This window comes from Musa acuminata, unplaced genomic scaffold, assembly GCF_036884655.1.
Source record: "Musa acuminata AAA Group cultivar baxijiao unplaced genomic scaffold, Cavendish_Baxijiao_AAA HiC_scaffold_1035, whole genome shotgun sequence".
Taxonomy (NCBI): Eukaryota; Viridiplantae; Streptophyta; class Magnoliopsida; order Zingiberales; family Musaceae; genus Musa; species Musa acuminata.
In genome coordinates this window covers 251,491-278,233 of record NW_027021249.1, presented here as the reverse complement: position 1 = coordinate 278,233, position 26,743 = coordinate 251,491, and the positions used below count along the sequence as shown (strand labels likewise).

Sequence of the window (26,743 nt, the reverse complement as noted above, 5' to 3'; positions counted from 1 at the left end):
GTTCCTCCTGAATATTCCTGTGGAGCATTTCGCTTGAGAAGTCCTCCGCTTTTTTCTACAGTCTTGAAGCATTTGCAGGTGAATGAACACATCGTTAGGTGACAAAATGAAATTTTATGTTTACATTTACATGTTTACAGTTTTTGACTTCTGAGAAAAATGGTCTTAGGTTGTTGGAAGAGCTAATGGTGAAGATACCCTTGCACACTGGCCTACATCAACAGGCATGATGACGGTAGAAGATGCCTTTCTAGATATTTTGAAGTACCTAGATAAGATATGGGGAACACTCTCTTCTTCAGGTTTGCATACTTACATACATGCATATCTATATACATTTTAGGCCATACAATTATTGTTGCTCTCCACTAATCCCTAGGCTTTGTGATATTGTACCAGATAGATTAAATTTATAGCACTTGGGTTTTTGTTTTGGATGGTGCTAATAAATAAGGTTTCAAATACCTGTTGGACTTGTTCATACCAACCGATATTTACTGGTTTGATCAATTTAGGCCATATTTACTGGCCTGATCAATGACTAATATCACATCATATAGCTCACTACTGGTTGGTTTTTTTAATTGTTTTTAGTGATACTGGGTGGTTGCTAATAACAATATGAGATGTGCAAGAAAATTTTCTGCATATATCTTAAATTTCATTGCCACTTCTGAAGATGGTTAAATTGGATTATCTGAAACCAAGCTAATGCATATGAAATGATGATAATGTTAGATTTGCATCTCGAATAATCTGTAAATAGCCAGATGTGGTTGTCAAATCCAGGATTATAAAATCTATTGGTTCTGTAGCAGCATGTTTGAATAAACTATTGCTTAGGATACAGAATGCTCTATTATGGTTAATGCATCTGCAATGATGATATGGTAGATTTGCATCATTACTAAACTGTAATTAGCCAGATGTGGTTGTCAAATTCAAGATTATATAATCTCTAGGTTTTATAGCAGCATGTTTTAATGGACTATTCTTAGTGTGTAAACTGAATATTTAAGACAACAAGCTCGGAACTCTGGAGGTGGTTGCAGAGTAGGAAAATCTACATTTGCCTTTGGGTTGATGAGAACATACTGTAGACTATTGCTAGCACTTGTAATTTTTATGCTGCTCAGAGCAATTCCTATGGAAATAAAGAGAAAATGCATCAAACATATTTAAAAATGTCCCTAAGACACTGCTAAATCTGAAAGTATTTATGCTTTATCAGGATTAAATGTGAATCGACGCCAAAACAGTAGAAGTACACAATCTCTGAATACCTTATTCTCAAAGCTGAATCTCAGTCAAGTAGATATTGTGGAAACAGATGGATGTTTAATGGAATAATGGATTTTATTCTTCTCATTGAAATTTTTCCTAAATTCAGTTAAGGTATCTTATCATCATATTTGTCTATGTCATGTGTTATGCAAATAGACCATTTGTGGCTTCTGCAACTATGGTTAGTCTTATTATTTATGGAATAGGTTTCACTTACCCGCCTTATTGTGTATAAGCATAGCTTTGGATCACATGAGACCAATTGTCTGATGGTCACAGCATGAATCAGATTTAAAAGTTCTAAAAGGAGAACCAAAGTCATAATATTTAAGTTAGTCTTCAAGGTTAAGACTTCAGGTCCCAAAGCTTGAGGTGATCACACATGATGGCTATGTTTGTTTTAATATTTATGAATTTAGTTCCTTAAATACTATAGATCAAGGTTTGCCATACCGGACTGTACCGCCCGGTACGGACGGTACGTACCGGTCCGACAGGCTAGCGGTACGCGGACCGCCCTGTACCGGTCCGCCCGTACCGAGCAGTGTAGCAGTGTACTGTAGCACTGTAGCACTGCTACAGTGCTCGGTACACCTGGGTGTACCGAGCGGTATACCGTACCGTACCGGTACCGAGCCCGGGTCGAAACGCCGGTATGGTACGGTACGGCGAACCTTGCTATAGATGATAGTACAAAATATCCTATCAGTATTCTTTGGTAGTAGTACAACTAACCCATCAGCAATTCTCGGTTACGTATAAATTGTTGCGCATATGAAACAACATTTAAATTGAAATGCCTTTGTCATGACTTGGATTTTTAAAATAATGTTGATGCTTGATTAGTCTTGATCCTGAAGATTATGCTTTGGATGATTAATCTGGAATGAGGAAACATTTCTAAGAAAGGTGGATTTTGGTAAGCATCCAAAGCTACCAGTAAGGTCTCCAATGTAAAAGACATCTTCTTCCTGCACCTGTAGATGATCAAAATAGATCTATATCACAGATACGACAAGGAACATGCTGTCCTATTTTTGTGCTGGTATATGCTTAGGTGATGTGCCTAAGAAGGCAAATCTTTTTACACACCCGCTTCCTAAGGCCTTCATAATGCAGACTTGTTGCATGATAAATGCTATGAGACCAATGAGTGTAATGACACCAGAAGATACCAAGCTGATAGGACATGACATGTTGTTTATTGGTAATGCTAGCACTCTTAGGTTTGATCTTTCTTTTACCATATGAAAGTGGTTACTTCCAGAAAAAAAACAAATATAGTAAAAAATGTTTGAGATTGGCAGTATATTGTTATGCTGATATTTGGTTATTTATCCTTGAATCATTGTGAAATTTGGTTAGGACAAGGCATTATGGTCATTGACAGGACCAAGAAATGCAAAAAACACTTCATTTATTGATGTCAAATTATTTGTGGATATTCAAAACTCAAATTATTTTACCTTTCTAATTTAAATCAAATGTTACTTGTGGATATAGTCATCCTTCAATTCTTTAAATTCAAATGGCTTTATTAATTATTTACAAGTTATGAAGTTACAATTCATTTATGAGGTCATTTATTCTTCTATATATAACCTTCTTCTGGCAGATATTCTAGAATTGCAGAAAGTGGCCTTTGTACCGGTAGCAAATGGAACTCGCTTGGTTACCGTGAATTCTCTTTTTGTTCGTCTGATGGTTAACCTTTCACCATTTGCTTTTGAACTCCCTAGTTTATATCTCCCATTCGTGAAAATCCTCAAGGAAATAGGGATGCAGGAGGTTCTTACTGTTTCCTATGCTAGAGAACTTCTTTTAAACATACAAAAATCATGTGGGTATCAACGCCTTAATCCTAATGAACTTCGTGCGGTAATCATGATTCTGAATTTTATGTGTTCTGAGGTTGTTCTTTCAACATCATCTGAACTAGATTGGTTATCTGATGCAATAATCCCAGATGATGGCTGCAGGCTTGTTCTGGCAAGATCATGTGTATATGTTGATTACTATGGGTCACAGTTTCTTAGTAATATAGACACCTCCAGGTTAAGATTTGCTCATCCAGAACTTTCGGAAAGTATATTTATGGCCTTTGGTGTCAAGAAACTTTCTGACATTGTCATTGAGGTGCGGGAACAACCTTTTCGCATGGTGTAGGTTTCTCTGAAATGAACATAATGTTGACTGTAAATTGTTTCTTTTTCCTTATTTTGTGCAGGAATTGGATGGACCAAAATTACAGGTTGTTAGCCAGATTGGGTCTGTGTCTCTTAGTAGAGTAAAAGAAAAGCTTTTTAGCAAATCATTGCAAGAGGCAGTGTTAATGTTATTGGGTAACATTTCTAATCACTATCCATCACTTGAAGACCTTGGTTTATCGCAGATAAGGCATCTACTGGAACATATTGCAGAACATTTGCAATTTGTTCAATGGCTCCACACTCGATTTCTTTTACTTCCAAAGCTCCTGGATATTACACGGATAACCAAGCATTCCACCATTGTTGAATGGGACGACAGTGTTAAACATCGAACTGTTTACTTCATAGACAAATCAAAGGATCACATTTTGATTGCAGAGCCTCCAAGTTTTATGACAGTGTATGATGTAGTTGCCACTGTCACAAGCCAGGTTTTGGGGGCACCAGTGACTTTACCATTTGGGCCACTTTTTGCCTGCCAAGATGGTTCAGAAAAAGCAGTTCTCAGAGCACTAAAATTAGGGTCTGAACATGGAACCATGAAACGTGAAAGTAAAAACAATTCTTTAGTGGGAAAAGAATTATTATCTCAAGATGCTCTTCAGGTGCAGTTCCTTCCAGTACGACCATTTTACTCAGGAGAAATAGTTGCATGGAAGACAGGAAGAGAAGGGGAGAAACTTAGGTATGGTAGAGTTCCAGAAGATGTAAAGCCATCAGCTGGTCAAGCACTTTACAGATTTCCTGTGGAGATTGCTCCTGGAGAAACCCAAGTACTACTTTCTTCACAGGTTTTCTCTTTCAAAAGTGTTTCTATGTCCAATGTGGCTTGCATGCCATCCTTAAGAGAGGACAATGAAGGCATAAACAGAAATCGAATGCTTCATGGCCAGACATCCAAGGATTCTGGAAATGAGAAAATGAAAAGCCAGGTTAGACTGCTAAGGGCTCATAATTATTTTTTAGTTGGGCTTAGCTCATTAAATGCTAAAGGTTTTCTTTATGGCAGACTTCAAAAGAACTCCAATATGGAAAAGTATCTGCGCAAGAATTGGTGCAAGCAGTCCATGACATGCTTTGGGCTGCTGGAATTAATATGGATGCTGAGAAGCAAACACTTCTCCAAACAACGTTAACTCTGCAAGAACAGCTGAAAGAATCTCAGGTTGCTCTTTTGGTCGAGCAGGTTTGTTTCTTCCTAGGTTCCTGCATTTCTTGTTTCACAAACCAAAATTTCTGATATAGTTAAATGTTGCTGAACATGTCAGATTGAATATAAAAAATTACCAATATCATAGTGGTCAAATATAGATGCAATTAATATCTGTTGTCTTCATGAAAGTTTCTTTTGTTTCTTGTGGTAGTCTATAGGGATGTCAATGATGTACAAAATAAGATCTTTCATACACATATCATACAAGAAAGTCATTTTTATCCTTTTGTGTAATTTGATAAAATGGAGTGAAGATGTTTCAAAATGATTAAACAAACTTTTTAATGAATAGCATGGAAGTATGAACCACAAAGGTAACAATTCTTTTGTGTAGTGAGGTTATTTGCTAGTAATTAATTTTATCTCAAGTTGGAATTGAAAATGAGAACCTTTCTCACACACACAGAACTTAAGTCTCCCAACTAGCCGACACTGAGCATGGCCAAATTATGATCTATTGAAGGGCAGACATCCAAAAATTGGATTCCTAAACCTCTATTCTAAAGGACAAATTAAATATGAGCTATGATGTCAATTGCATAACCAGAGAAGTCATGTCTCTACGACAAGAAACTAGTCACATCAATTTTATGACCTTGAAACCCATATTAGCACCAGCATATTTTTTGGACACTTTGGGTAAATAGGTTGGGAACCCCTCTTATTTGGTCTTTGTGGCCAGACCTCTCCCAGACTCTCTACAGACACCTAGACAAAGTGGAGGAAAGTAAAAAAAGGAAAAAGCATATTGTTTTGTACATTAAGACAACGAGTCTATCCAAAAATTTCTAGAAAAAATATTGGAGTTTGAAACAATTTTAATGAACTAAGTAAACCTAAAAAAAAAGGATTTTTCTTGATCGCCATAGTGAGCTATTTTAGTTCAAACCTCAATTAAGTTTTTTAATATTTTGTTGAAGCAACTAAATCATTCCCAAGTAACCAATGGAAGTGAAAAAAAATCATTGCTGATTGGTTTCTTCAACAGAGAGGGTTTCTTGCCCCTAATGTCTATCCATGGTGGCTCACATGAAAGTGTGGTGCTCTAGGTAAAAATAACTGGTAACCGGAAATTGTGATATGAAAACATAGGGATTCAGCTTTCCGATGATCTAAAAAAGAAAGGGTCCTTTTTTTTTCATTTTTGGAACTGAAGTATCTGTTACTTTGGTTGCTAAATGGTTATCCACGAAAACATGGATACTCAAGATTTTTCTTAGTAACTGGTTGGGAAACAGTCCTCAAAGCTAAATTAGCATAGATTTAGGATAAACTTCCACTTATTTTGTTGGTGATAGAGAAGGCTGACTCTGAGAGCATAGTAGATCTGGTATATGTGATAATGAAGGAGAATTTGCTTTAGAAGTGCTGCCCAAATGGACATGAGATCTGATGACAAATTATATATCCTGACACTCCACATAATAATTAGGCAGCTCAGAAGAGAAAATGTGTTATTGCAGAGATCTGTTTCATTCATACTCGGACAACCAGATTTATTTAAGTGATTAACTGACTGCCAAAAATGGATTGAGATTTCATTTCACCTTTAATAGTATCTTAATAAAAACAAACCTAATATCATATTGTTGTACTTTGGAGCTATGATATTGGTTGTAAAGCTTGATCTCTTATGCCAACACCAAAAATAGCTATCTTGTAGACTCTCACTAGTACTCATTTATTTGTGACCTTTTTTTGTCTTTTGCCTTTGATCTGTATGTTGTCGTGGTAGTCAGTAAGAGTATACAAATCAGCAGGAAGTTTGCATTTAATGTCCATCAAAATATTTGCAGGAAAAGGTCGATGCAGCAGTGAGAGAAGCTGATGCAGCTAAGACAGCATGGTCATGTCGAGTGTGTCTTAGTGCTGAGGTGAACATCACGATTGTTCCCTGTGGACATGTTTTATGTCTAAGATGCTCTGCTGCTGTTTCTCGCTGCCCATTCTGTCGTACCCAGGTTTCCAGAACTATGAAGATTTTTAGACCATGAAATGTGATTGAGGTCCATCTTAGGATGATTTTAAGGTGCTTGAGGCATACAATGTTTGAAGCATGGAAACCGAGGACCAAATGCTTTATTCCCATCAACAAAGCGACATGCCTGAGCGATAGTTTTTATTTAGAGGAAGGATTGACCATGTTCACAAGAGCATGATTTGTGGCTTGCATTGCAGGGAGAAAGCATGTCCTGAATGGAAATACAACTTCTGGGAGATTAGAGAAGAACATCTGTTCTCATGGTACAAAAACCTTTTCTTGTCCTGTAATTTCTTCTCTTTAGCCGTAACATATCTCTGTATATGACAGGCTAATATCTGAAGCAGCCTTCTGCATGCCCAAGAAAGTGGCAGAAGATGATCGATACAAGATAATCAATAGGTTACTGATTCAGTGTGATCCTTCTGCAGCTTTATCGTGTATTGCCTAAATTTGTAAATGCCTCTTAGCAGCCAAATTTACTTGGTGAAAGTATATTTCCTCTCCTTCCACAATATTTTTTGGGGTTGTACATACTGTTTCATTTCTCTGTCAATAACTTGTCCAGTTCAATTTTATTTTCTTACTGAGTTCAACTTTACTCTCAAATGAGCATTGAAGTGCAAAAGATTTGGCCATGGGATACCATCATCTACTTTTACTCAGAGAAATCATTATGTGGAATTCAAACGATGGTTTTCTATACAAATCTAGTGGACCTGCTGTATCGGATTGATGGCTGGTGTATACCAATCGGTACGGACAGTCGATACCAACTTTATTTTTTTCTCTACTTTTTTTATTGATATCATGATATACAGGTTGGTATATCGGTACATATTTGTCCCATGAATTGTTGAAAAATAGTATGTTTTCATTTACACGATTGATACTATGCTACTGCTTAATATTGTTTATTTTGTTCATTCTGATCAAGTGTAATAAATTTTTATGTATTATCCAAACGATTAATTCCATCTGCTAATGGTTCAAGAATTTTTCATTGAGTCGAGATCTTATGAAATTTTGAAAGCCTAAAATAATGAGTCAATCCACTATTACCGTTCCTCTACCAATTAATTAATTATCATATGGAATTCCTTATCCAATCAGATTCCGCCGTTCTCTAATTAGAAGCGTCGGTGGAAAGAATCCTAATAAAGCGAAACTAGCGGCGAGGAGGGAAAGAGCCTAATAATACACCCACCCACACCTCTCCTCTGTCAGACAGCGACAACCCAACTTGAAAATGCACAAAAGAATTCTTAGACGTCCCCCGGCGTCTTGACACGTACCACCGGACCCCTCGTACCGCGTCGAGCTGCAGTAATAAGCCTGGTGTGAGCTTCAAAATAAAAAGGAAGTCTTCTCCCACTCTCTTCCCCCCCAGATTCCCACTCCATTCTTGGGGCAGCGGAGCGCTTGGATTCGCTGCATTCCACCGGTTCCGAGCCGAATCCCGTCGTGAAATCCGATGAGATCTTGATCCCTAGCTCGAGATCTATCGATTTAGGGTTCTTTTCAGTGTTTCTGGCATTGCCGATCGAACACGGAATTTTAGGTGTTCTTTTCCAATTGAATTCTGTTTGGCCTTTCTTCATTCCAAGGGCTTAGATGGGATCTCTTTCCCATGAGAGGAAGAGCGATACCGGTGCTTCCTTCCCGTCGTCGATTTCTTCCTCTCCCTCTCCCTCTCCCTCCCTTTGTTCGCCCAATTCTTCGGGTGCGAAGTACATCGAGCATAATGTGTCCAAGTTGGACACGCTTGCTGGCATCGCCATAAAATACGGCGTCGAGGTAATTGGGATTCTTCTTTTGCTAAATATGGCTTAGATTTTTGTGGCTTTTGCATGAGCTGGATGGATTACCTGATGAGATTGGTTTGTTACTTGAGAACAAGGAAAACTGTTCTTGTTTGATCAATATTGCGTAAGAAATAATGGCCCCTTTTACTTTCTTCTTTTCATGCTTAATCGTTGGGTGTGTAATAAACGTAGCTTGAGGAGTGTAATAAACGATAAAGCTAGCTATGCACGTCACGTAGCTTAGTTGGTTAAAAATCTTGACTGATGATAGCAAGATTCTTGGATTGAACCGCAATTTTGCCATAACAATTCTTTAATTTAGAATTGAATTGAATTGAATTTCATAGCTAACCAGTGTCCTTATCCAGAGAAAGCTTAGCGAGGATCCAATTTCATTAGTTCGACCTTCTTGGAAAAGAGAAAAAAAAAAAGAGGAAAATGTCAAAGCTGATGTGATAACAGCCAGCTATGCCTTCCTATGGCAATTAGATATACATAAGTCATGCATGGCCTTCAAGCATCTGTACTTTTGTATAGCATCACTGTTGAGATATTCGAGTGGTTAGTACACTATTGGTTGTTGGTAAGTTGCAGTCGCAAGTTTGAATCTGTGTAATGTAATGTAAGGAATTTATTGGTTGTTGGTAAGTATACTCTCGGCATAATGCACTTTATCCTTCATCGGAGAACTCTTTCACGTAGATTAATAAACTGTTTTCACTGTGAACAATTGCATTTTATTGTATATGGTCTAACTAATGCTTGAAAAACTATCAGCAACGTTCTCATGTAGCAAGGATGAATGGTTTAATGGTTTGATTAAGTGACGAGATTGTTCTTTGTTGATTACCAAAAGGTTGCAGATATCAAACGGATTAATGGTCTAGTGATGGATCTTCAGATGTTTGCTCACAAATCATTGCTTATTCCTCTTCCTGGAAGGCATCCCTCATCTCCTCCTATTCGATCTAATGGTTTTGTTGATAACAGGTATTTCTCACATACTGCCTGCAACTTATATGAGTGCTACTATCTTCATAGGACAAATAACTGTGTTGATCTTAAGACACTACAAAATCTAAATAAACCTTTAGATCCTCACTGAGATCCAAGCATTTATCCTATGCTATTAGATGGTCAATCATCTTCTAATAGTATGGTGATAAGTTGATATGCATTGAATATATTTGTTTGAGAAATAGGGAAGGGATAACTCTCTCAGTTTTGTAGTTCCTAACTCTCCATGGTTGACTTCAAGGAAGTATTTACTTGATTGGAAATCTTTCTAAGCAAAACACATGCTCTATTGCCCCCTCTGTTTCTATTTTCTTTCATGTGAAGGGATATGTTTTTCGTAATAATCACTATTATTATAATTGGAAGAAATAATATGATATTTTTCTTTTTTTTTTTAGATGTTTTTCTATTGCTGAAACATATTCTATTTTCTTTGTTAAGTTGTTATTGATCCAACCAAACACTATCAAAACTTGAAATATATTTATTTTAGAGGAAATTACATTGCAAGCTGATCATGATGCTATTTATGTTGCTGCTGCAGCTGTGCATTATCTCTTTATCTTTCTTCTACTAAATATATTAGGTCTCTGAAGGAATATGATAACTGCTGATCCTTGCATTATCTTTCACATGTCATATTCCTTACCATGTTGCTTCTGACCTGTGTCAGCAATCGAAGACCTGGTCATGTTGTTGTAATCATTCCTTGATGACTTGCCATTTAAGTCCAAACATTAATCTGCCTATTTATTTGACTTGTTAAAGGATCTGCTTAAGTTCATATCTTGCAATTGTTGCATTCAGGAGCCTAAGAGAGCTACAATAAGTTGCTGAGTTAATTCTTGGTAAAGTTTCCTCCTCAAGAATTTGATATGCATGGAAGGTCCCTTGCATGCGCCTTAATCCTTTAGGATGCTACATCTTAAATTTGTTTGCATTTTTCAACCAGTGGAACATAGGCAAATTTAAATTCTAAACATGCATGATCAAGACATGAACGAGGGAGACTTGCAGCTTATATGAATATGCAAATTCTTACTTAGTGGTATATTAGTTGCATTTTCTGCATAATATCTTCCGGAAGGGGCAAAACACAGTCAAATCGAAAGAATGCAAATGTCAAAACAAACATCAGGAGCTGAGCATACGGTGGAGTGAATTGTTCTGGTGGCTTTTTGTAATCACGATAAAATAATCGGGTAACATCTAAGTACATTTAATGATACAAATAGCTGGTTTGGATTTTTGTAGATGGGATTAATCGATGTCAAGCTGTTTTATGTAGTGGTCGACATGCTGGTTTCATATAGAGCTTTTTCCTTGATAAGAGGCCTGTGTTTTTATGCACATGATAAGCCTTATTTTTCTCTTTTAAGCAATTTATATGGTAAAAGCTTCTGTTTCTGCTTAGCCGTTGTAATGTAAAATATTATGGAGTTTGAAGTATTTGTACTCACAGGGATCGGACTCCTATCTGTCGTCCTCGGAGAGATGTCTTAGATTCTCCCCAGCCATTGAAGTCAAAATCCCAACAACATCATGAAATCTCGTCTGCCATGTGTAGCTTGCGAAGATACTATGATCTTCCACAACATGAAAGGAGTCCTACAGCTGAAGGCACCGAAATGACCTTATACAAAACAGGTGGTGCACTGAACTCCAAAGATGAACCACTACCTAAAGTGTCACCGGCTTCTAACTCACAGCCTCGGAGGTCAAGAGGTTTCATCAACAGCTTCCTTTCGGAAGAAGGTGACCTTATGCAAGAATTATTAGTCAGTAGATCTGGGGATTCCAGTGATGGTGAGAATTCCAAGACCGATAAGCCTGTCAGGCGGCGTCAGAGAGCCGATGCTGATCCTTTCGGCATCTCCGAGGCAGTTGTCAAGGATGAGAGCCAAAGCCTCCTAGGAAGGATGGTGAGAGGGTTAACCCCAAAGCAGTTGCTAGTGAGTTACACCGATACTGAGTCGGCACGCCAAAGCACAAGTTCCTTGGAGGAGTCTCTTGTAGCCAATGGGTTTCTCGCAGTAAGGAAGTCATCAAGCACCCCGAGTTTGCAGGAATCAGAAAATGACTCTGTATGGACCTCTTCTTCTAAATGGACTTCGAAGCCTGATACTGTTACAAGGCCAATTTTCTATGGTCTATCGAAACAGATCAGTGTTTGGAGAAGCAAAGCTGCTCTAGATTGATCATCCCACCATAGAACCTGGCCACAGAAGGCTTAATTTATCCTCTGCTACGGCTGTGAGCAATGTAATAGAAAAGTCCATGTGCTCGCTGTGTGCCACTTTAATCTATAAACTGCTTAAGGCTTACTACAGTAAGTGGAAACTCCAAAAGTCCGGACATATATGTATTGGACACAGATCTTTCGATTCCGTATTGCATGTTTTACATGGACTGGATTTGCCTCGTTGACTCTCTTAAGTAAAAGATGTGGGGGTTCTCCTTCTTCAATTTCTTTGTCGGGGCGCGCACGTTGCATCCATCAATGCGGTTCTTAGGCTTCTGATCGGGTGAGACGGTGACGTCAGCGTCGGCGTGACAGACAAGACCAGATGACTGAGGACCGCACTGGCCCAAGTCTATTGGGAGGGGACCGCGTGGTGGGGGGTGCCTGAACCTTATCCATTTGCTTGTATCTTAATAATGCTTATTTACTTTCCTTTTGGATCGCCACCAAACACTTCCGTGATCCAATGCAGCAAGCGTACCGCTCCAGCAATTTGCACATTTAAAATACAAACCAAAGTGTTAGCTCTTGTTGTCAGCAAGATCTTATAATCGACTTTCCACCTCGATCACTTACCACCACCCAACGTTCATGTAAGTGTTAGGTACCGTTCTGCCTCAGACAAAGGAAATGCTCTCATTGGTTCTTCATAGTATATATCTTCTCCCTCCACGTGTCCGAATCTCTGATCTCTCTGTTCAAGTTGTTCCTTGTCGCCAGAGCATCCCGACGTATCTAAGAGTCCAATTGGAGCCACGTAAACACCAATAATAAACAAGGGTGCACGTGGATCTCTTGAACCAAGGGTGCATGTGGATCTCGTGTTCACGAGATCCTCGAGGAAACGCACCTACAGTGCCGTCACGAGCACGCCTCCTTTGTCTTTTATATCGTTGTTCATGACAAGCCAATCTCAACTCCGTGATGAGCGCCATTCACCCGACTCCGATGGCTCTTCTCATCGTGCTTTTCGCCACCTTCGTCGGCCTCCTCGCTCCGCTTGGTATGGCCAGCACCGACTTCGTCATCTACTCCGACCCACCCACCGCCCTCCTCCCGGGCCAAAGCTTCCAGTACGACCTCACTCCCCAGGGCATCCCCTACGGCCCCGCCTCCCTCTCCATGAACCACGACTGCGACCTCGTCCTCCGCTTCCACAACCAGAAGACCTGGGCCACCAACACCACCGGCCTCGGCACCGACTGCTACCTCACCGTTGACTCCAACGGCGAAGCCGCCGTTAAGCATGACATGAACTACCCGCTGTGGAGCAGCGGCAAGAAGTCCGTCCAGGGGAGCTACGCCTTCCTTCTGCAGTGGAACGGCGGGCTCGGCATTTACGGGCCCGCCATCTGGTCCAGCTCCAACCCGCCATCACTGCACAACGCCGGCAACGAGCACCCCAACGTCACCACCGACTACGTCTTCTACTCCTACTCGATCTTGCCCATCGGCAAGATCCTCGAGTACAAGAACTACAAGCTGGTCCTGCGAGACGACTGCAACCTGGTGCTAGAGGACACAGCCACCGGCGAGATCAGGTGGCAGACCGGCACCAGCAGCCCGCTGCACGACTGCTTCGTCACGCTCGACGCCGACGGCGAATTCTTCGTCAAGCACAACCGCCGCGAGGTCCTGTGGCAGTCCGGCGCGAGATCCACTTCCTATCTCTACATCCTTGCACTTCGTTATGATGGAACGCTTGGTATATACGGTCCTCAGATTTGGACGACCAAGCCGTTCTGGTAGATCTTAGTGATCAGAGCGGCGGACATGAATGCTGCAGCGACTATTGCATATGATCCTTGCCGCCGGCTTCAATAAAATCCTAAGCACTGTCCACTGTGTGTTTGACAGATTACCATCAACCACTCAACGACGGCAGCGCAGCTATATATATATATATATATATATATATATATATATATATATATATATATATATATATATATATATATATATATATATATATATATATATATATATATATATATATATATATATATATATATATATATATATATATATATATATATATATATATATATATATATATATATACATATATATATATATATATATACATATATATATATATATATACATGTATATATATATACATATATGTATATGTATATATATATATATGTATATATATATATACATATATATATATACATATACATATATATATGTATATATATATATATACATATATATATATACATGTATGTATATATATATGTACATATGCATATATATATATGTATATATATATGTACATATGCATATATATATATATATATATATATATATATATATATATATATATATATATATATATATATATATATATATATATATATATATATATATATAGTAACATACGTTTATCAAAATAGGCTAATTATATTTATTAGTTATCTATAACATTTCGGTTCTTATATCTTAATAATGTTGTAAAAGTGAAACATTCATATCTATTTTATCTTAACGATGTTAGTTTTATTAATAAAAATAAAAAAAAATAAAAAAGATAAATTTAACATTTAGATCATGGCAGACCATTGACATAGTTATTAAGCAATCCTTTCCCCTCAATACCCTTATTATTGCCCTGTGACTCCTCTCTTTTATTATCTCTCGGCATGTCACTACAATCATTTATAGTAGTACTTTCGCCTTGCTCTTCTTCCTTGTGCTCACTCTATTATTATAGCCGTTGGATTTAGTAAAGAGTGATAGAGAGAAGGTAGTGGGGATCGCCAATGAAGTGAATGGGGCGAAGGTGACCGTGAGGGCTCTAGTCGACAGATGAGTAGCTCTTTCCCCCTCGATGATCTTGTAGTCACCCTCTACCTTCTCTCCCTCGTCGTCACTTAATGCATCGTTATAATTCTTTACAATAGTACTTTCCCCTTGCTCTTCCGTATTGTGCTTATCTCACTTTTTTTATCATTTATTTTCATATTTTCATTGATAAAACTCACGCCATTCGGATAAATAAATTGAGATGTTTTACTTTTGTAACTATAAAAATATCAATATAATTTTTTTAAATATAAAAATTAAAAAAAAATAAGGATGACTAACTACTAGAAGTAATTTATAATTAATCAATTTACGAGCGAGAAAAGAAATTACAAGTCATAAACTATAATTCTTATCATATTTAATAGGATAAGAATGGGCGACGTGTGGATTGCGCACTACTAAGGGCTGGCTATATAAGAAGGAAGGCCCATCTACGAAACGGCCCTACTAACTGGCCCGGATGTAGTCCTCCCCCTTACCGTTTTTCCGCCCTTCTAAGTGGACCGGGGGGTTCGACCTGAAGTCGAGCGCGCTTCCGCCATGGCGAAGAGGAAGAAGGAAAGCGAAGACGAGGAGGCCCGTCCGGTCGACCCGGAGACGGAGGAGAAGCGGCGGCTAAGATCCCTCGCTTTCTCGAGGAAGCTCCTCCGCCGCGCCCCCTCGCTGCCCTCCGCGCCCCTCGAGCCCTCCAAGGCCGTCGTCCGCCTCCAGGGCCGCGACCTCGTCAAACGCGGCCAGAGGAAGAGCCGCTACCTCTTCTCCTTCCCTGGTCTCCTCGCCCCCCTCTCTGCCGGTCGGATCGGCGAGCTCGCCGACCTCGGCACCAAGAACCCAGTCCTATACCTCGAGTTCCCCCAGGTATCGGTCTCTGATGCCCGATCTCTAGGCTTTATCTAGAAGACGTTCTAACTGGTCGGGTTTTGTGATTATCTTGATCTCTTTGGTAGGGAAGAATGAAGCTATTTGGTACGCACGTGTACCCTAAGAACAAGTACTTGACGCTGCAACTCACGAAATCGTTCAAGGGTGTTGCGTGCGAGGATATCTTTGAGAGCATGGTTTGCTTCCGATGCCATTCCTTTTTCTCTCAAGTTGCTTTTTGCCGTTTTGATGATTTTGGTTATTCAATATGTAAGTACATATTTGAAGCATTTTCTATGCAGGAAAGAAGCGATAGTTAAGTTTGTAGGCTTGGTGTCATAAAGGACTCCTAAATCATGACCATTTTACTGCAAACTTTGAGTTCTTTTCCATGTGCTTTGATACTTTGTATTGAGTGACATCACATTGTTGTTGCTAAGCTGCATTTTGTTATCTTATTTAAACATCATTAGTTTTCAGTTTTTCTCAAATAGATTATGCAGTCATTAATTGATGGGCAAGTTGAACTGAACCACTTAATTGTTATTATAGTAAATATTTTTACTGAAAATTAGCTGAAAACCATGAAAAAAAGGAGAAAAATAGAAGACAACAAATTATTTTTAAAAATAATTATCCTTTAAAATAAGCATTGACTCTCTTGGATCAATTCATTTGGTCAGTATAGATTGGTACCTGCTGATACCAATGCACCCTTCTGACTGTTCACTGTTCTACTACGTTAGTGATGTCAAATTGCAAGGAATGGCAAACTACAAGAAGCATTGTATTTTCAAATTGGCCCTTCTGCATTCATGTTCTCCAAGTTACTAAATTTGATTGGAGCTCATTAGTAGTAAATCAGTCCTGATACGAAGATGCTTTTAAGGCCTTGAAAAATCGAAGTGATTGTCATCATCAAATCGGGCCGAGGTCTTTCAATCATGAAGTATTATGAACTAAGCTCTATGACCTTATTGGCATGATATATATGCTTAATACAAACATGGAGTATTGTTTACTACTCTTTCTTGCCACATACCTTATTGTTTCAGAATGTTGTGAGTAAGCAAATTAAACATTTAGCATCCCTCATTCCGCTTGGTGAGCATTCGTTAACTTACCACTTTCGTTGGCTAGTGCTTATGCTATGCTTATAAATGGGTTTTGGTAATCTTACCTGATTAAGTTAAAAGTTCTAGGATGACAGTAGTTCACCTTGTTTTCCTGACTTTGTATATGGGAGTAGGATCTCGCGTTCACATTTGTCTTCTGGCTTTAGTGATGGTTAGAACTCCATCTGCCCCAGACAAGTAAAAGGGTCAGCATCAGTCACTATCTATCGCCATCGTGCATGTTCACATTTTAGTTCAGTTTCTTTCAGTATTCACTTCTGGATTTTATAAATCACAATTATTGAATGTTGAGAATGCCTTTATAAGATGTGCACACTTAATTTATTTTTAGCTAGTCTTGTGATTGGTGTGATCACTACAAGCTGTATCCTAAACATACAACTGCAACCTTTAGGGTGGCAAACCTCTTAGTCTGGGAGTATGATATGGAGAATGGTTTTTGTCTCTTTACAAGGTCATCTTATTCCAAACTCCCACTTTGCCATAACTGCATAAACCATGTCTACTGTGATGATAGCATTATCTTTTCTCCATTATTAATGCTGTTGTTTGATTGACTTGTGTTTTAGCAGATTGTGTTTGCTGATGCAAGGTGGATTGGGAAAAAGGAGGAGAATCCACAAGAACTCCAACTTGAGTTTCCTAAGCATCTAAGTGAGGTGATTTCATACAATAGTTTCACATTTATTTTGTTTTCCTTTTGCATTTTGATGGTTCTGGATTTCATTGTTGCATTTAATATTTTGAGTAGCAGGGAAAAGATGCAATAGACTATGACTTCAAAGGAGGTGCTGGTGCCACAGTTGGGGAACAATCAGCTGGAAATAAACCTGTAAACAAGAGAGAACCACTTTCTCCTGAAACTGAATTTGAGGATAGCTTGCCTGATGATTCTGGCAATAAAGTGGAACCAGGAACGATTAACATGGCAACACCTGTTCGCCAGTCGGCTAGAACTGCAGGGAAAAAGCTAAGGTATTTGTTCAAGTTATATGGCTTTGCAATTATGTGCCACAGATGGTTCTTAATGTAGCTGTTGATGATAAAAAGGCAGTCAAGTGAAGTGTGTATGGCATTAACATTTTTATAAGTCAATTATTTATGTTCTTTATCTGTTACTAGTATTGTGCTGATTATGTTATGACCAAAAGAATGGACGTCTGGTGTGAGGCTCTCCCCATTAATGGTTTTGAGGAGAATTATTATATGCAGCCTTGCATGAGAGACTGCTTCCATGACTTGAACCATGGGGCCCAGGTTTGCAAAGAAACAACCTTATCATGACACTGCTCTTTGATATTATTATAGTTGGATGTAAGTAAAATGCTCAGCTCGTAATGCCATATGTTGACTAAATTGGCTTCAACTGATATTTTGAATGTTTGAAAGACATTGTCACTAAATTGTCAGCTTAGAAGGAGCTGGTTATTGTTTTTATATCACTGAATTACTTTGTGCCCAATTATCTAAAGTTTGATTGATTATTCTCCTTACAATTGGTTGTTCCATGTAAATTTTTCCTTGAAAAGAATTCAGGACTGCTAGGCTACTTATCCCTATATTTTACTAGTGACATTTTAATTTAGAAACTAAGACCTTAGTTTACACTTGATTGTTCAAAGTTCAAACACTCAAATAAATGTTGCAGAGAGCTTACTGCATCTAGTATTGATATTGGTTGGTTAATTTATTGGCATAAGATTTGCCTTTTGTCCATCCAAAACTTTTTCCTTGTTAGCTGGTGTTTGCAATTACTCCAATGCAGGTTGCTGAATACTGGATAAGTTATTATTGGCCTGCAATACAACTATTTACCTATTTTCCACAATGCATGATCAGCAAAATAAATTTACCATATGCAAATGTTACAAAATTTTCTGATAGTTTCCACCTTTCTTTGTTTATTAGGCTCAGGAGTTTCTTTCTTATCTCTTTTTTCCTTTAGTTATGCAGAATCTTCTGGAGATGATTCTAATTCTAATTGTGATGCTGAGCAACCTGCCACCTCCGCTGGGGTCACTTCACTTGAGCTAACTCATAAGGGTGATGAGAAGGTAAATTCAGAATTAGGATCACAACTAAGAGTTTTATTACTAATCGTGTTTTTGCTTATGTCACTCCATTATTGGCTCCAATTTAAAATTTGTATGTCCAATATTCTTTAGTATATTTATAGTTCTTGATTGCATAATTAAGTACAATTGCATGTTTGAAATATCCATGTTTCTCTACTATGAACTTTATATCCTTAATTTGTAGGACAGATTGTGGATTCCTGTCCAGTATCTTCTAGTGTTGTTGCTTCAACAAGTGAGCTTGTTGACAGAAAAACCTGTTCAAGGGAGAAACTGAAGCAAACTTCATCATCTGAATGGTCCAAAGGGAATCTTTCCAATGGAAAAGGCACGCTGGTTCAGGCTACTTTATCTACGTTGTTTGAGAAAGTAGTGGATAAGGTTAGTGGTGTTATCTTATCTACTTTACATGCTTCAGCATAGCGGCCAATAATTATTCCAACATATTGGGCAGCTATAAGCCTTCGGTTGGTTGGTATATGTACGAGTCGAGTTAAACATAATATTATTATCTTGAGAAAAATTCATGTGCCCCTATGCTCACTCGTAATTCCACAGAAACTCTCTTAAACTTGCAAATATTACAACTATCCTTCTAACGTAACAAACTTCTATAAATGTCCCTGAAATATTATCGATACCTTTTGGAAGTGTACAGACTTTGACGAATGTCATCCAAATAACAAATAGCTTAGGCACAAAAGAGAGTATAGGTGATGTAAAAAAGATTTTTGAACCCATAAGGCTCCTATATGACCTGGAACATTAGGTTGTATATGAAATTTTGTATATTATAGAGTGTACAATGTACATATGAAATTCAGCCTATTATCTTACATGCTCAAACTTCCTCATGCACACATTTCATGTGCAATACTAACCATAAGTGTTCAATGTAATTTGTCAACAACAGGCATCTTTGTTTGGTCGGTGGCCCAATATTTTCTGCTCAATATTCAAGCCTTTTCTTCGATTTTATTTTCTGGAACTCCTTTATTACATTCGAATATATTGGTTGATTTGTTCACTAACGTGAAGATGCTAACAAATATTCCATGCTTAGCTCTTTTGTATGTTTGCTATTACAAAAATTGGTGTTGTTTATGGTAAGTCACCTGAGCATCGGAATGGATATCAGTCACTTTCATTATGCTTGAATCCATTGTTAATTCTTCTTAAAATGTGTTACTATGCCATTACCACGTTCATATTTTGCCTGACTCCTCAACTTTCATATTTCAGAAACCGAAGCGCGGCGTGAATACTTCTCCTGGAACAAAAGGTTTTTTCTCTTGATTTCTTCTCTTCATTCTATATTGTTTGAAGGACATGGTTACCTTGTAACTAATGTGTGTTTTGTCGCTGACTTATTTCCCTTGTGATGGAAACTTAACATCCAGGTCCTGCTAGTAAGAGAAAAAGGGCAGCCTCAAGGAAATCATCTGAACAAGTGGAAGTATGCTTCTGAATTAAATTATTCTTGTTGATACTGAGGAAGTTCTTAAACAAATAAAATTGTTAATGATTTTTTAAACAGTGCACAAAATGGAACTTTGTTTGTGTTGTAGGTGAATGGGTCTAACAAAGAAGAGCCCAAATCTAGCAGGAAAAAGGGTGGTCAGTATCTTGTCTTATGTCTACTTTTTGCCTGTTTATTTACAGTTTTAAAATATGCAATTTGAATTGTGATCCATTTGCTTCACATTTATTTTAGAATCAAATGCACATATTGATTTAGGAAACTATTGTGATACAGTTATGTTCTTTTCCTTATTTTTGGCAAGTATAAAACGATGTATTGTTTCTCCAATTTTTGCAAGAATCTTTGTTGTATTCCAAGAAACTAAATTCTAGTAGTTTTTGCATTTTCGGTTGCATAACACCTAGACTATTTTAAATGCAGGGAAACAGCATGTGACATTGCAGCCGTCTGAGGTACAGTTGTGGACCATTTACTCCCTGGGGAATGAAAACGTTGTTGATTGTATCTAGAACTATGATTATTTGTTGTTGATCCGATGCAGATCTAAGCTCGTGTTAACTACTGATTGTGAACTATTACTATTTTCTTCTCTTGGTTTTTGTGATTTTTGCATGACATTTTGGTACTGAAGTTCCTGAGATCAGAATCAGGTCTCTGGAACCACTCTAGGTTTTGGGATTTGGATCAACAAAATTGGACTGAAATTGGTCGGAATTGTCTGGTTATCCAATGGAATAAGCTTGTAAAGGCAGATTTTAGGCTGTTCCCAATTGGTACTGACCAATTTCAATGCCAGGATACCTTTAGAAATAGGGTATTCAGACTAGATTGCTGCAAGATTGGGGTTGGATCAGGAGGATGGTTAGATTAGATCATCAGGATTGAGATAGTTATCAATTGAAAGAATAATTTGATAAATAGAAAATGTAAAATTACAAAAGAAAAAATATTGAAAAGATTCTGATGAAACACAAATATTGTTTGCTAAAGGTTCTTTTAACCTCATATTTTGTAAGATATAAAACTTTTGAAATAATTGGAACTGAAACATAAATGAAGACATGTATAAAACATTAAAAAATAACTATGATATATAAATATTTAAAATCGATAATGATCATATCATATGAATTTTTTCTTTTACTAGTTCGTGGTTCAAATTGCTAAAGCAGTATTGAAGATTGTGTTGGTGAAGTTGTGGTTTCAACAGTATAACTCTTAATCAATAGGTCTTCATTTTTTATCAGACAATTTTCTGTTTTGTTTGTACCTAACATTGTTTAGTGTTCAATAGGTGTCAGACGAGACAGATGAAACTTCTAGTGAACCTCAGGTACATAAACCAGTTATCACTTTTTTATTGATAGTTGCATGCACTGTCTTTTCTTTTGCTGAGCTATGAATGGGATCGTTAGATTGATTATCACCTGCATATCTTTTGAATACTATGATTTACATGATCAAAAAATTAGATTCCTCATATCCTGAATTGGATTTACCTATTTATTTGCCCAAGTTAATTTTGACATCATAGCATAAGGAATATTACAGTAATTTTTACCGTCATCAGAGGCTCAGAGCAATTCATTACCTGACTTTAGCTCGTTAAAGCTTATAACTTTTCTGTCTGATTGCAGTCCCAAATGTACTTTTGATATGAGAGAACAATTTAAGATTAGTTTACTATGAAAATACTCTGTAATAGAAATCTCAGCTATAGAAAGGTTTGCCGATAAAGATTTGATGTTCACTTGGAAAATCTTTAATCTTGATAACCAACATAAAGAACCTGTTCCCTTAATCTGCACTGAACCATATAGGAAAATTTTAGCACCATTCTTTTCTTGATATTTATAAAAGCATCATGACGGGATTGTTTACTACAGTTCTACCCAGAGTGAACTGTATCAGAGGTTTTTTGTTTAATTTATTGCCATCTTTTTTCACTTGAAATGTATAGGTCGCTTAGTCCTGGTACTTATGGTAATATGTGGTTCTAAAATCTAAATGTAGTTTTATAGCATTTGAAGTTACCTATTAGACACATTCTAATTCTTTCTTGAGCATATACGTCTTATTACTTATACATTAAAATATATAATTTGTTGCTAGACAGAAATTTAATCGTTCCAGTTAAAAATCATTATGGTGATTGTCTTACCTATCTGAGTTGCAAGTTGAGCTCCAATTGTTATTGCATCTGCTCTCTTCTTGACATGCAAAGTTCCGCCTAACAAGATGTAACTGTTTTTATTTTTCTGGACCTTTTTTTAAGAATCATCGAGCTAGTATATAAACTTTATTGTGTTATTTAACAACCAAACACAAGGAGATGATGTTCTCAATATAGTTGCTTTTGGTATAGAAGTTGTATACACATGCAGTTTATTTGCTTTCCGTGGTGTTCATCCTTCGTTTTCCCCATGACAGTTGACATCCTTGTGTCTAGATAAATTAGTTGTTTTATTTCTTTCCGAGAGCTGAACTATAGCCATGTCTTGGATCTTGAAAGATAATGGACTAGTCATCACATAGAGGTATCCTAACACTTCGTGTGATACTTACAGTTGATGAGAGTATTTATTTACTTCTCATTGGGCAACTTATTGGCTATGTTTGTGTTCCTAACTAAACCTATTTTGGTTGGGATTTCGAAATTAGCGTCCAAGATTTACTTAAATTTTGGATCCTTCTTCTTAGTCATCGATACCTCACATCCATTATCAAGATTGAATGCTCTAAAAGGAACCATGGGAATCGATTAATATTTTGCAATTCATGCCTTAAGAAGATTTGGAGCGTCACTACTTCCAAAGATAATGGTCATACTCTCTTTCTTGCTATCCTGATTGTGTGTGTGTGTGTGTTTTTTTTTTTTTGCGTTGTTTTTAACATTATTTTCCCAGACATGTTGCTTCAATTTCTCCCACTACATTGTCAGGATGATAGCGATGAAGATTGGGCTATGTAAAACCATGAGTTGGAGAACAGATGGCTATTTGCAGAGCCCTTCTTCTTAGCAACTATATCTAGCAGCGATATGCCTAGACGAACAGTTCAGTGAGAACAAATGCATTAATTCATTGGCACCGGGTGATTGTGCTGCGCTTCCAGAGCTAATTGATGGATGCGTCAGTGGAGTTTGGTGGTGGCTCTGCATGTCTGTATTTGCACAATGTATGACTCCCCAGACCATAGGCCATTTTGTTGGCCGCTCCTCGTACTTACTGGAGTGTGTTTCTATGCTCACAAATATACTAATATGATTCATCGAGATCTTTTCCGAGTAGGCAATAGTCATATATGAAACAAAACCTATTAGTTCTGTTTCTGGCTTTAGCAAGATAAACTATATGTCTGCTGCGAGAGTATAGAATGTCCAAAGATTGCCATAGCAGGATGGTTGTTGGAATGTAGGTATTTCACAGAGACTTTTCCTTCTCGGAATCCTTTCCATTGGCGTTACGGCGGAGCCCGACCGTCCCACCGGCTGCTGGCGTTCTCGCGTCCATCCTTCTTCGCTGCTGGGCCTCCTTCGTCCTCGCCCATCTCATCGGCTAAGCTCTCCGACCAGAAACAGCGGCACTCGGATCCGCTGGAAGCTGTTGATGCTATGAAGATGGCAGCTTTGGAGCCTAGGAAGCCGTCGCCTGAGACTTCCTGAGGCATTGACAGGGTCGAAGGAGCTTGAGTTGGCAGCAGAAGCAGTGAAGAGCATGGCCGGGAACGACTCGATGGAGGAGACATGGAAGGCGATCATGGAGAAGACCTGCCGATGTGGGGAGAAGAAGGCCGAACAAGAACAAGTGCTGCCGGAGACGGTAGTGATTGGCCGTGATGACTGAATCGGCGAGTCGACGAATTCATAAAGATGAACTAAGAGCAGATGCGTCTTCAGAGGCGGATGGGAATGGCCAATGCCGGATTATACTCATCTCTAATAGCTCAGTCCCTATCATTTTCTTTTCTCCTCTTCCTTGGGTTAATTATATTACCAATAGTTAGATATCTCTAATCTCTAAATTTAAAAAAATTATATTAAAATTTTTATAATTATGAAAGTAAAATATTTAATCTTATTTATCCTAATATAGTTAGTTTTACCGATAAAATATATAGCATGTGATAGCACGATAAGAAAACGATGGATAAAAATATAATTTTAATGTTTCAATTATGTTTTTATTTGTTATGTCTTAATTAAAATTTCTTAGTCAATTATTGTGATAGTGGTGGACGCACCGACATATGGCTATTATGGAGGTCGGTGAGAACAACCTGATGGTCACCCTTGTCAATGTTGATTCAAGCATTGACGACTGAGGTCAGGGCGACGATTGTAAAATTGGTGGAGCTTGAGGGACTTATATGACTTCTTGTGGGGAAGAAGAAGAAAGAGGAGGGAGAGCGACGATGAGAGGTGAGACAAAGGGATAAGGAAGAGGACGAGGACGATGGCCGTTCTACATCATCATGTAATTGTGTCGACGCTTTTCTGTATCCACGTCTACGGGAGGTGAGGTAAAGGCCTTACGTCTCGTCAACGTAGATGTAGTGTAGTGTAGCGCCAATGCAGATGTCTCACCTCTTGTCGATGCAATTGTAGAGCGATGCTAGAGGAGGAAGAGGATGAAGAGAAACAAGCAAGAGGGTGTATCGATTGACATCCTCCATTGGTCATACCTCACAATGTTCGGTTGAATGAGACCACAAGAGCTTTGTCGACTACCGCATGAATTGCAACCGGTCGTGTGTCTCTGGCTTCCAATCCGTGCTAATTCCATGGTTGCCTCCTTGTGCTCATCCTTTTTCATCGCCATCACTATGGGTCCACGATGATGGCGACATAATCTTATGGCAGGGTGGTGGTTTTAGGCCAAAGACTCGCGGTCGTGTGTCTCTAGCAGGGGTGGCTACAGGTAGCATGTTGAGGTTGTCATTAATGGCTTGCTCGATGAAGTTGGCATGGTAGATGAGACAAATTACATAGGAGGCGAGCCAAGCATCAATACAGTCCAAGTGAAAGATGTGACTGCAACAAGAGAGGAGATGGAGCTCCTCATTGTCCTCGAATTCGTTGAGGCACACCACACACTCGAGCACCCTTTTCTCCACCTTCTATCCCTTAACCTTAAAGTACACTAGCGTGAGGAATGTCTTGAGGACCTCAAGGCTCAACCCTTGCTCTCGTCAAGAGCGGGCTGTACTGCCCACGGCACGGTAGCGCCATTGTCCGCCACCATCACAACAATCGACTAAGAAGTTCTAATTAGACTATAACAAAAGAAAATATAACTAAACTATTAAAATTATTTTTTTATCTATTGTTTTCATATCATTAGTGCACATGTTATATCTTTTGTTTATAAAACCGACGACATTAGGTAAATGAAGTTAAATGCTTTACTTTATAACTATAGGAATTTTAAAATAAAATTTTGAAGTCTAAGAATCGAGATGCTAAAAAGCCTAACTACAATAGATAATATATAATTAACCCCCTCTTCCTACTCCTTCTCATCATCATCATCATCATCATTATTGTTTAAACGCTTTCTTATCAATTTTAAGATCAGAAATGGAGATTATCTTGTGGAGAAAAATACTTTTTTTTGGCAGCTAAAATTAAAACATCATTGGCCTAAAACTATGTGAGAACGATTGTATATATATTTACCTAAAAAGGGTTTTGAGGGTAAAGGGTGACTAGCATTTAGAAAACCAGCATAGAACTAAATACTTATTAATAATGTTATATAATAAGTCATTATTCATCTTCATCGATTTAAGGCATGAGAGGAATTGTCCATCTCAATATCTGACGCTTATAAAGACATGGTTCTCCGACTTAACAAAGAGTGGAAGTATCACGATGCCGAACTAACATTAGGTCAAATGAGCCCCATTTGTTGAACTGCATAATTATTAACACATGTCATATCCTTCGAGCCCCATTTACCTCCACACAAACAGATCAAACAAGTTACCATAGAAGCCAACTGAGTACTGAACACACAAAGAGCTGCCTTTGTCTATTTTGATTGCCACAACTTTCTCATGTTGCATTCCTGAATCAATAGTTTCCTTTAATAGCTTATTTTGACACGATCCAGTCAGTAATCAAGTAGTTGTACAAATACCAGAACACAGTCATCCATAAATGTGCTTGCATCTCTTATCTTACTTGACATTAATGAGAAGTAGATGCAAGGTGGAGCTGTGGCATTCTCTTCTACTTCAAGATTCCCTTGTACTCAGCTACCAGATGATGTGGGAGGCATCTGATAGGTAGTCGATGAGATGCTCGCTGGGGTTCGCACCGGATAGCCGATATGGGATCCAGCAGGAACAGGAAGATTTACCGGAGTGCCTACTGCAGGCATAAGAGGACCACCAACCACCGGCTGCCCGATGGTAGTTCCAAAGATACCAACTCCAGCTGGGTCGGCAGCTGATTGAAGAGAATGTTTGGCAGACTTCCCTGCAGTTGCCACAGATGCATTTATTTGACCAGTGATTGGCCCTTGAGGAGTCGGTGTGTCTCCGTTGGTCACAGTGGTTATGTCATGGATGCTTGTTCTTCTCCGATCTTTGTTCATCGAGTTCAACCGAATAAAGTACT

At 38.2% G+C, this 26,743-nt stretch overlaps 5 protein-coding genes across 8 annotated transcripts; 4 read left to right on the top strand and 1 right to left on the bottom strand.

Moving 5' to 3' along the window:
* The first annotated feature begins 6 nt into the window (after positions 1–6).
* LOC135665668 (uncharacterized) lies at positions 7–11,931 on the top strand. The gene is made up of 9 exons (XM_065177268.1): positions 7–78; positions 170–302; positions 2,900–3,420; positions 3,512–4,426; positions 4,504–4,680; positions 6,504–6,951; positions 7,019–8,485; positions 9,350–9,483; positions 10,973–11,931. Exons 2-6 carry the CDS (start codon positions 227–229, stop codon positions 6,699–6,701), a joined length of 1,887 nt encoding a protein of 628 aa, XP_065033340.1. The 5' UTR covers positions 7–78; positions 170–226; the 3' UTR covers positions 6,702–6,951; positions 7,019–8,485; positions 9,350–9,483; positions 10,973–11,931.
* Positions 8,303–11,708, top strand: LOC135665682 (uncharacterized). The gene is made up of 3 exons (XM_065177288.1): positions 8,303–8,485; positions 9,350–9,483; positions 10,973–11,708. The coding sequence occupies exons 1-3, from the start codon at positions 8,303–8,305 to the stop codon at positions 11,706–11,708; spliced, it is 1,053 nt and encodes a 350-aa protein (XP_065033360.1).
* Positions 11,932–12,649: 718 nt separating the features above from the next.
* On the top strand, positions 12,650–13,608 carry LOC135665669 (mannose-specific lectin 2-like). The gene has a single exon (XM_065177269.1). The coding sequence runs from the start codon at positions 12,677–12,679 to the stop codon at positions 13,499–13,501; it is 825 nt and encodes a 274-aa protein (XP_065033341.1). The 5' UTR covers positions 12,650–12,676; the 3' UTR covers positions 13,502–13,608.
* A 1,334-nt stretch (positions 13,609–14,942) lies between these two features.
* LOC135665666 (DNA-binding protein RHL1-like) lies at positions 14,943–23,446 on the top strand. Of its 4 annotated transcripts, none has more exons than XM_065177259.1 (12): positions 14,943–15,424; positions 15,514–15,624; positions 17,133–17,222; positions 17,315–17,538; positions 18,509–18,617; positions 18,828–19,019; positions 19,881–19,920; positions 20,039–20,094; positions 20,207–20,255; positions 20,542–20,573; positions 21,416–21,454; positions 23,063–23,446. In XM_065177259.1, exons 1-12 carry the CDS (start codon positions 15,107–15,109, stop codon positions 23,090–23,092), a joined length of 1,290 nt encoding a protein of 429 aa, XP_065033331.1. In that variant the 5' UTR covers positions 14,943–15,106; the 3' UTR covers positions 23,093–23,446. The 4 variants fall into 4 exon arrangements, with proteins under 4 accessions (XP_065033331.1, XP_065033332.1, XP_065033333.1 ...); XM_065177260.1 differs by having other exon boundaries at positions 14,965–15,424; positions 17,136–17,222; XM_065177261.1 differs by having other exon boundaries at positions 14,966–15,424; positions 17,318–17,538.
* Positions 23,447–26,375: 2,929 nt separating this feature from the next.
* Positions 26,376–26,720, bottom strand: LOC135665681 (transcription factor SRM1-like). Its single transcript, XM_065177287.1, has one exon. The coding sequence runs from the start codon at positions 26,718–26,720 to the stop codon at positions 26,376–26,378; it is 345 nt and encodes a 114-aa protein (XP_065033359.1).
* Positions 26,721–26,743: the final 23 nt, after the last annotated feature.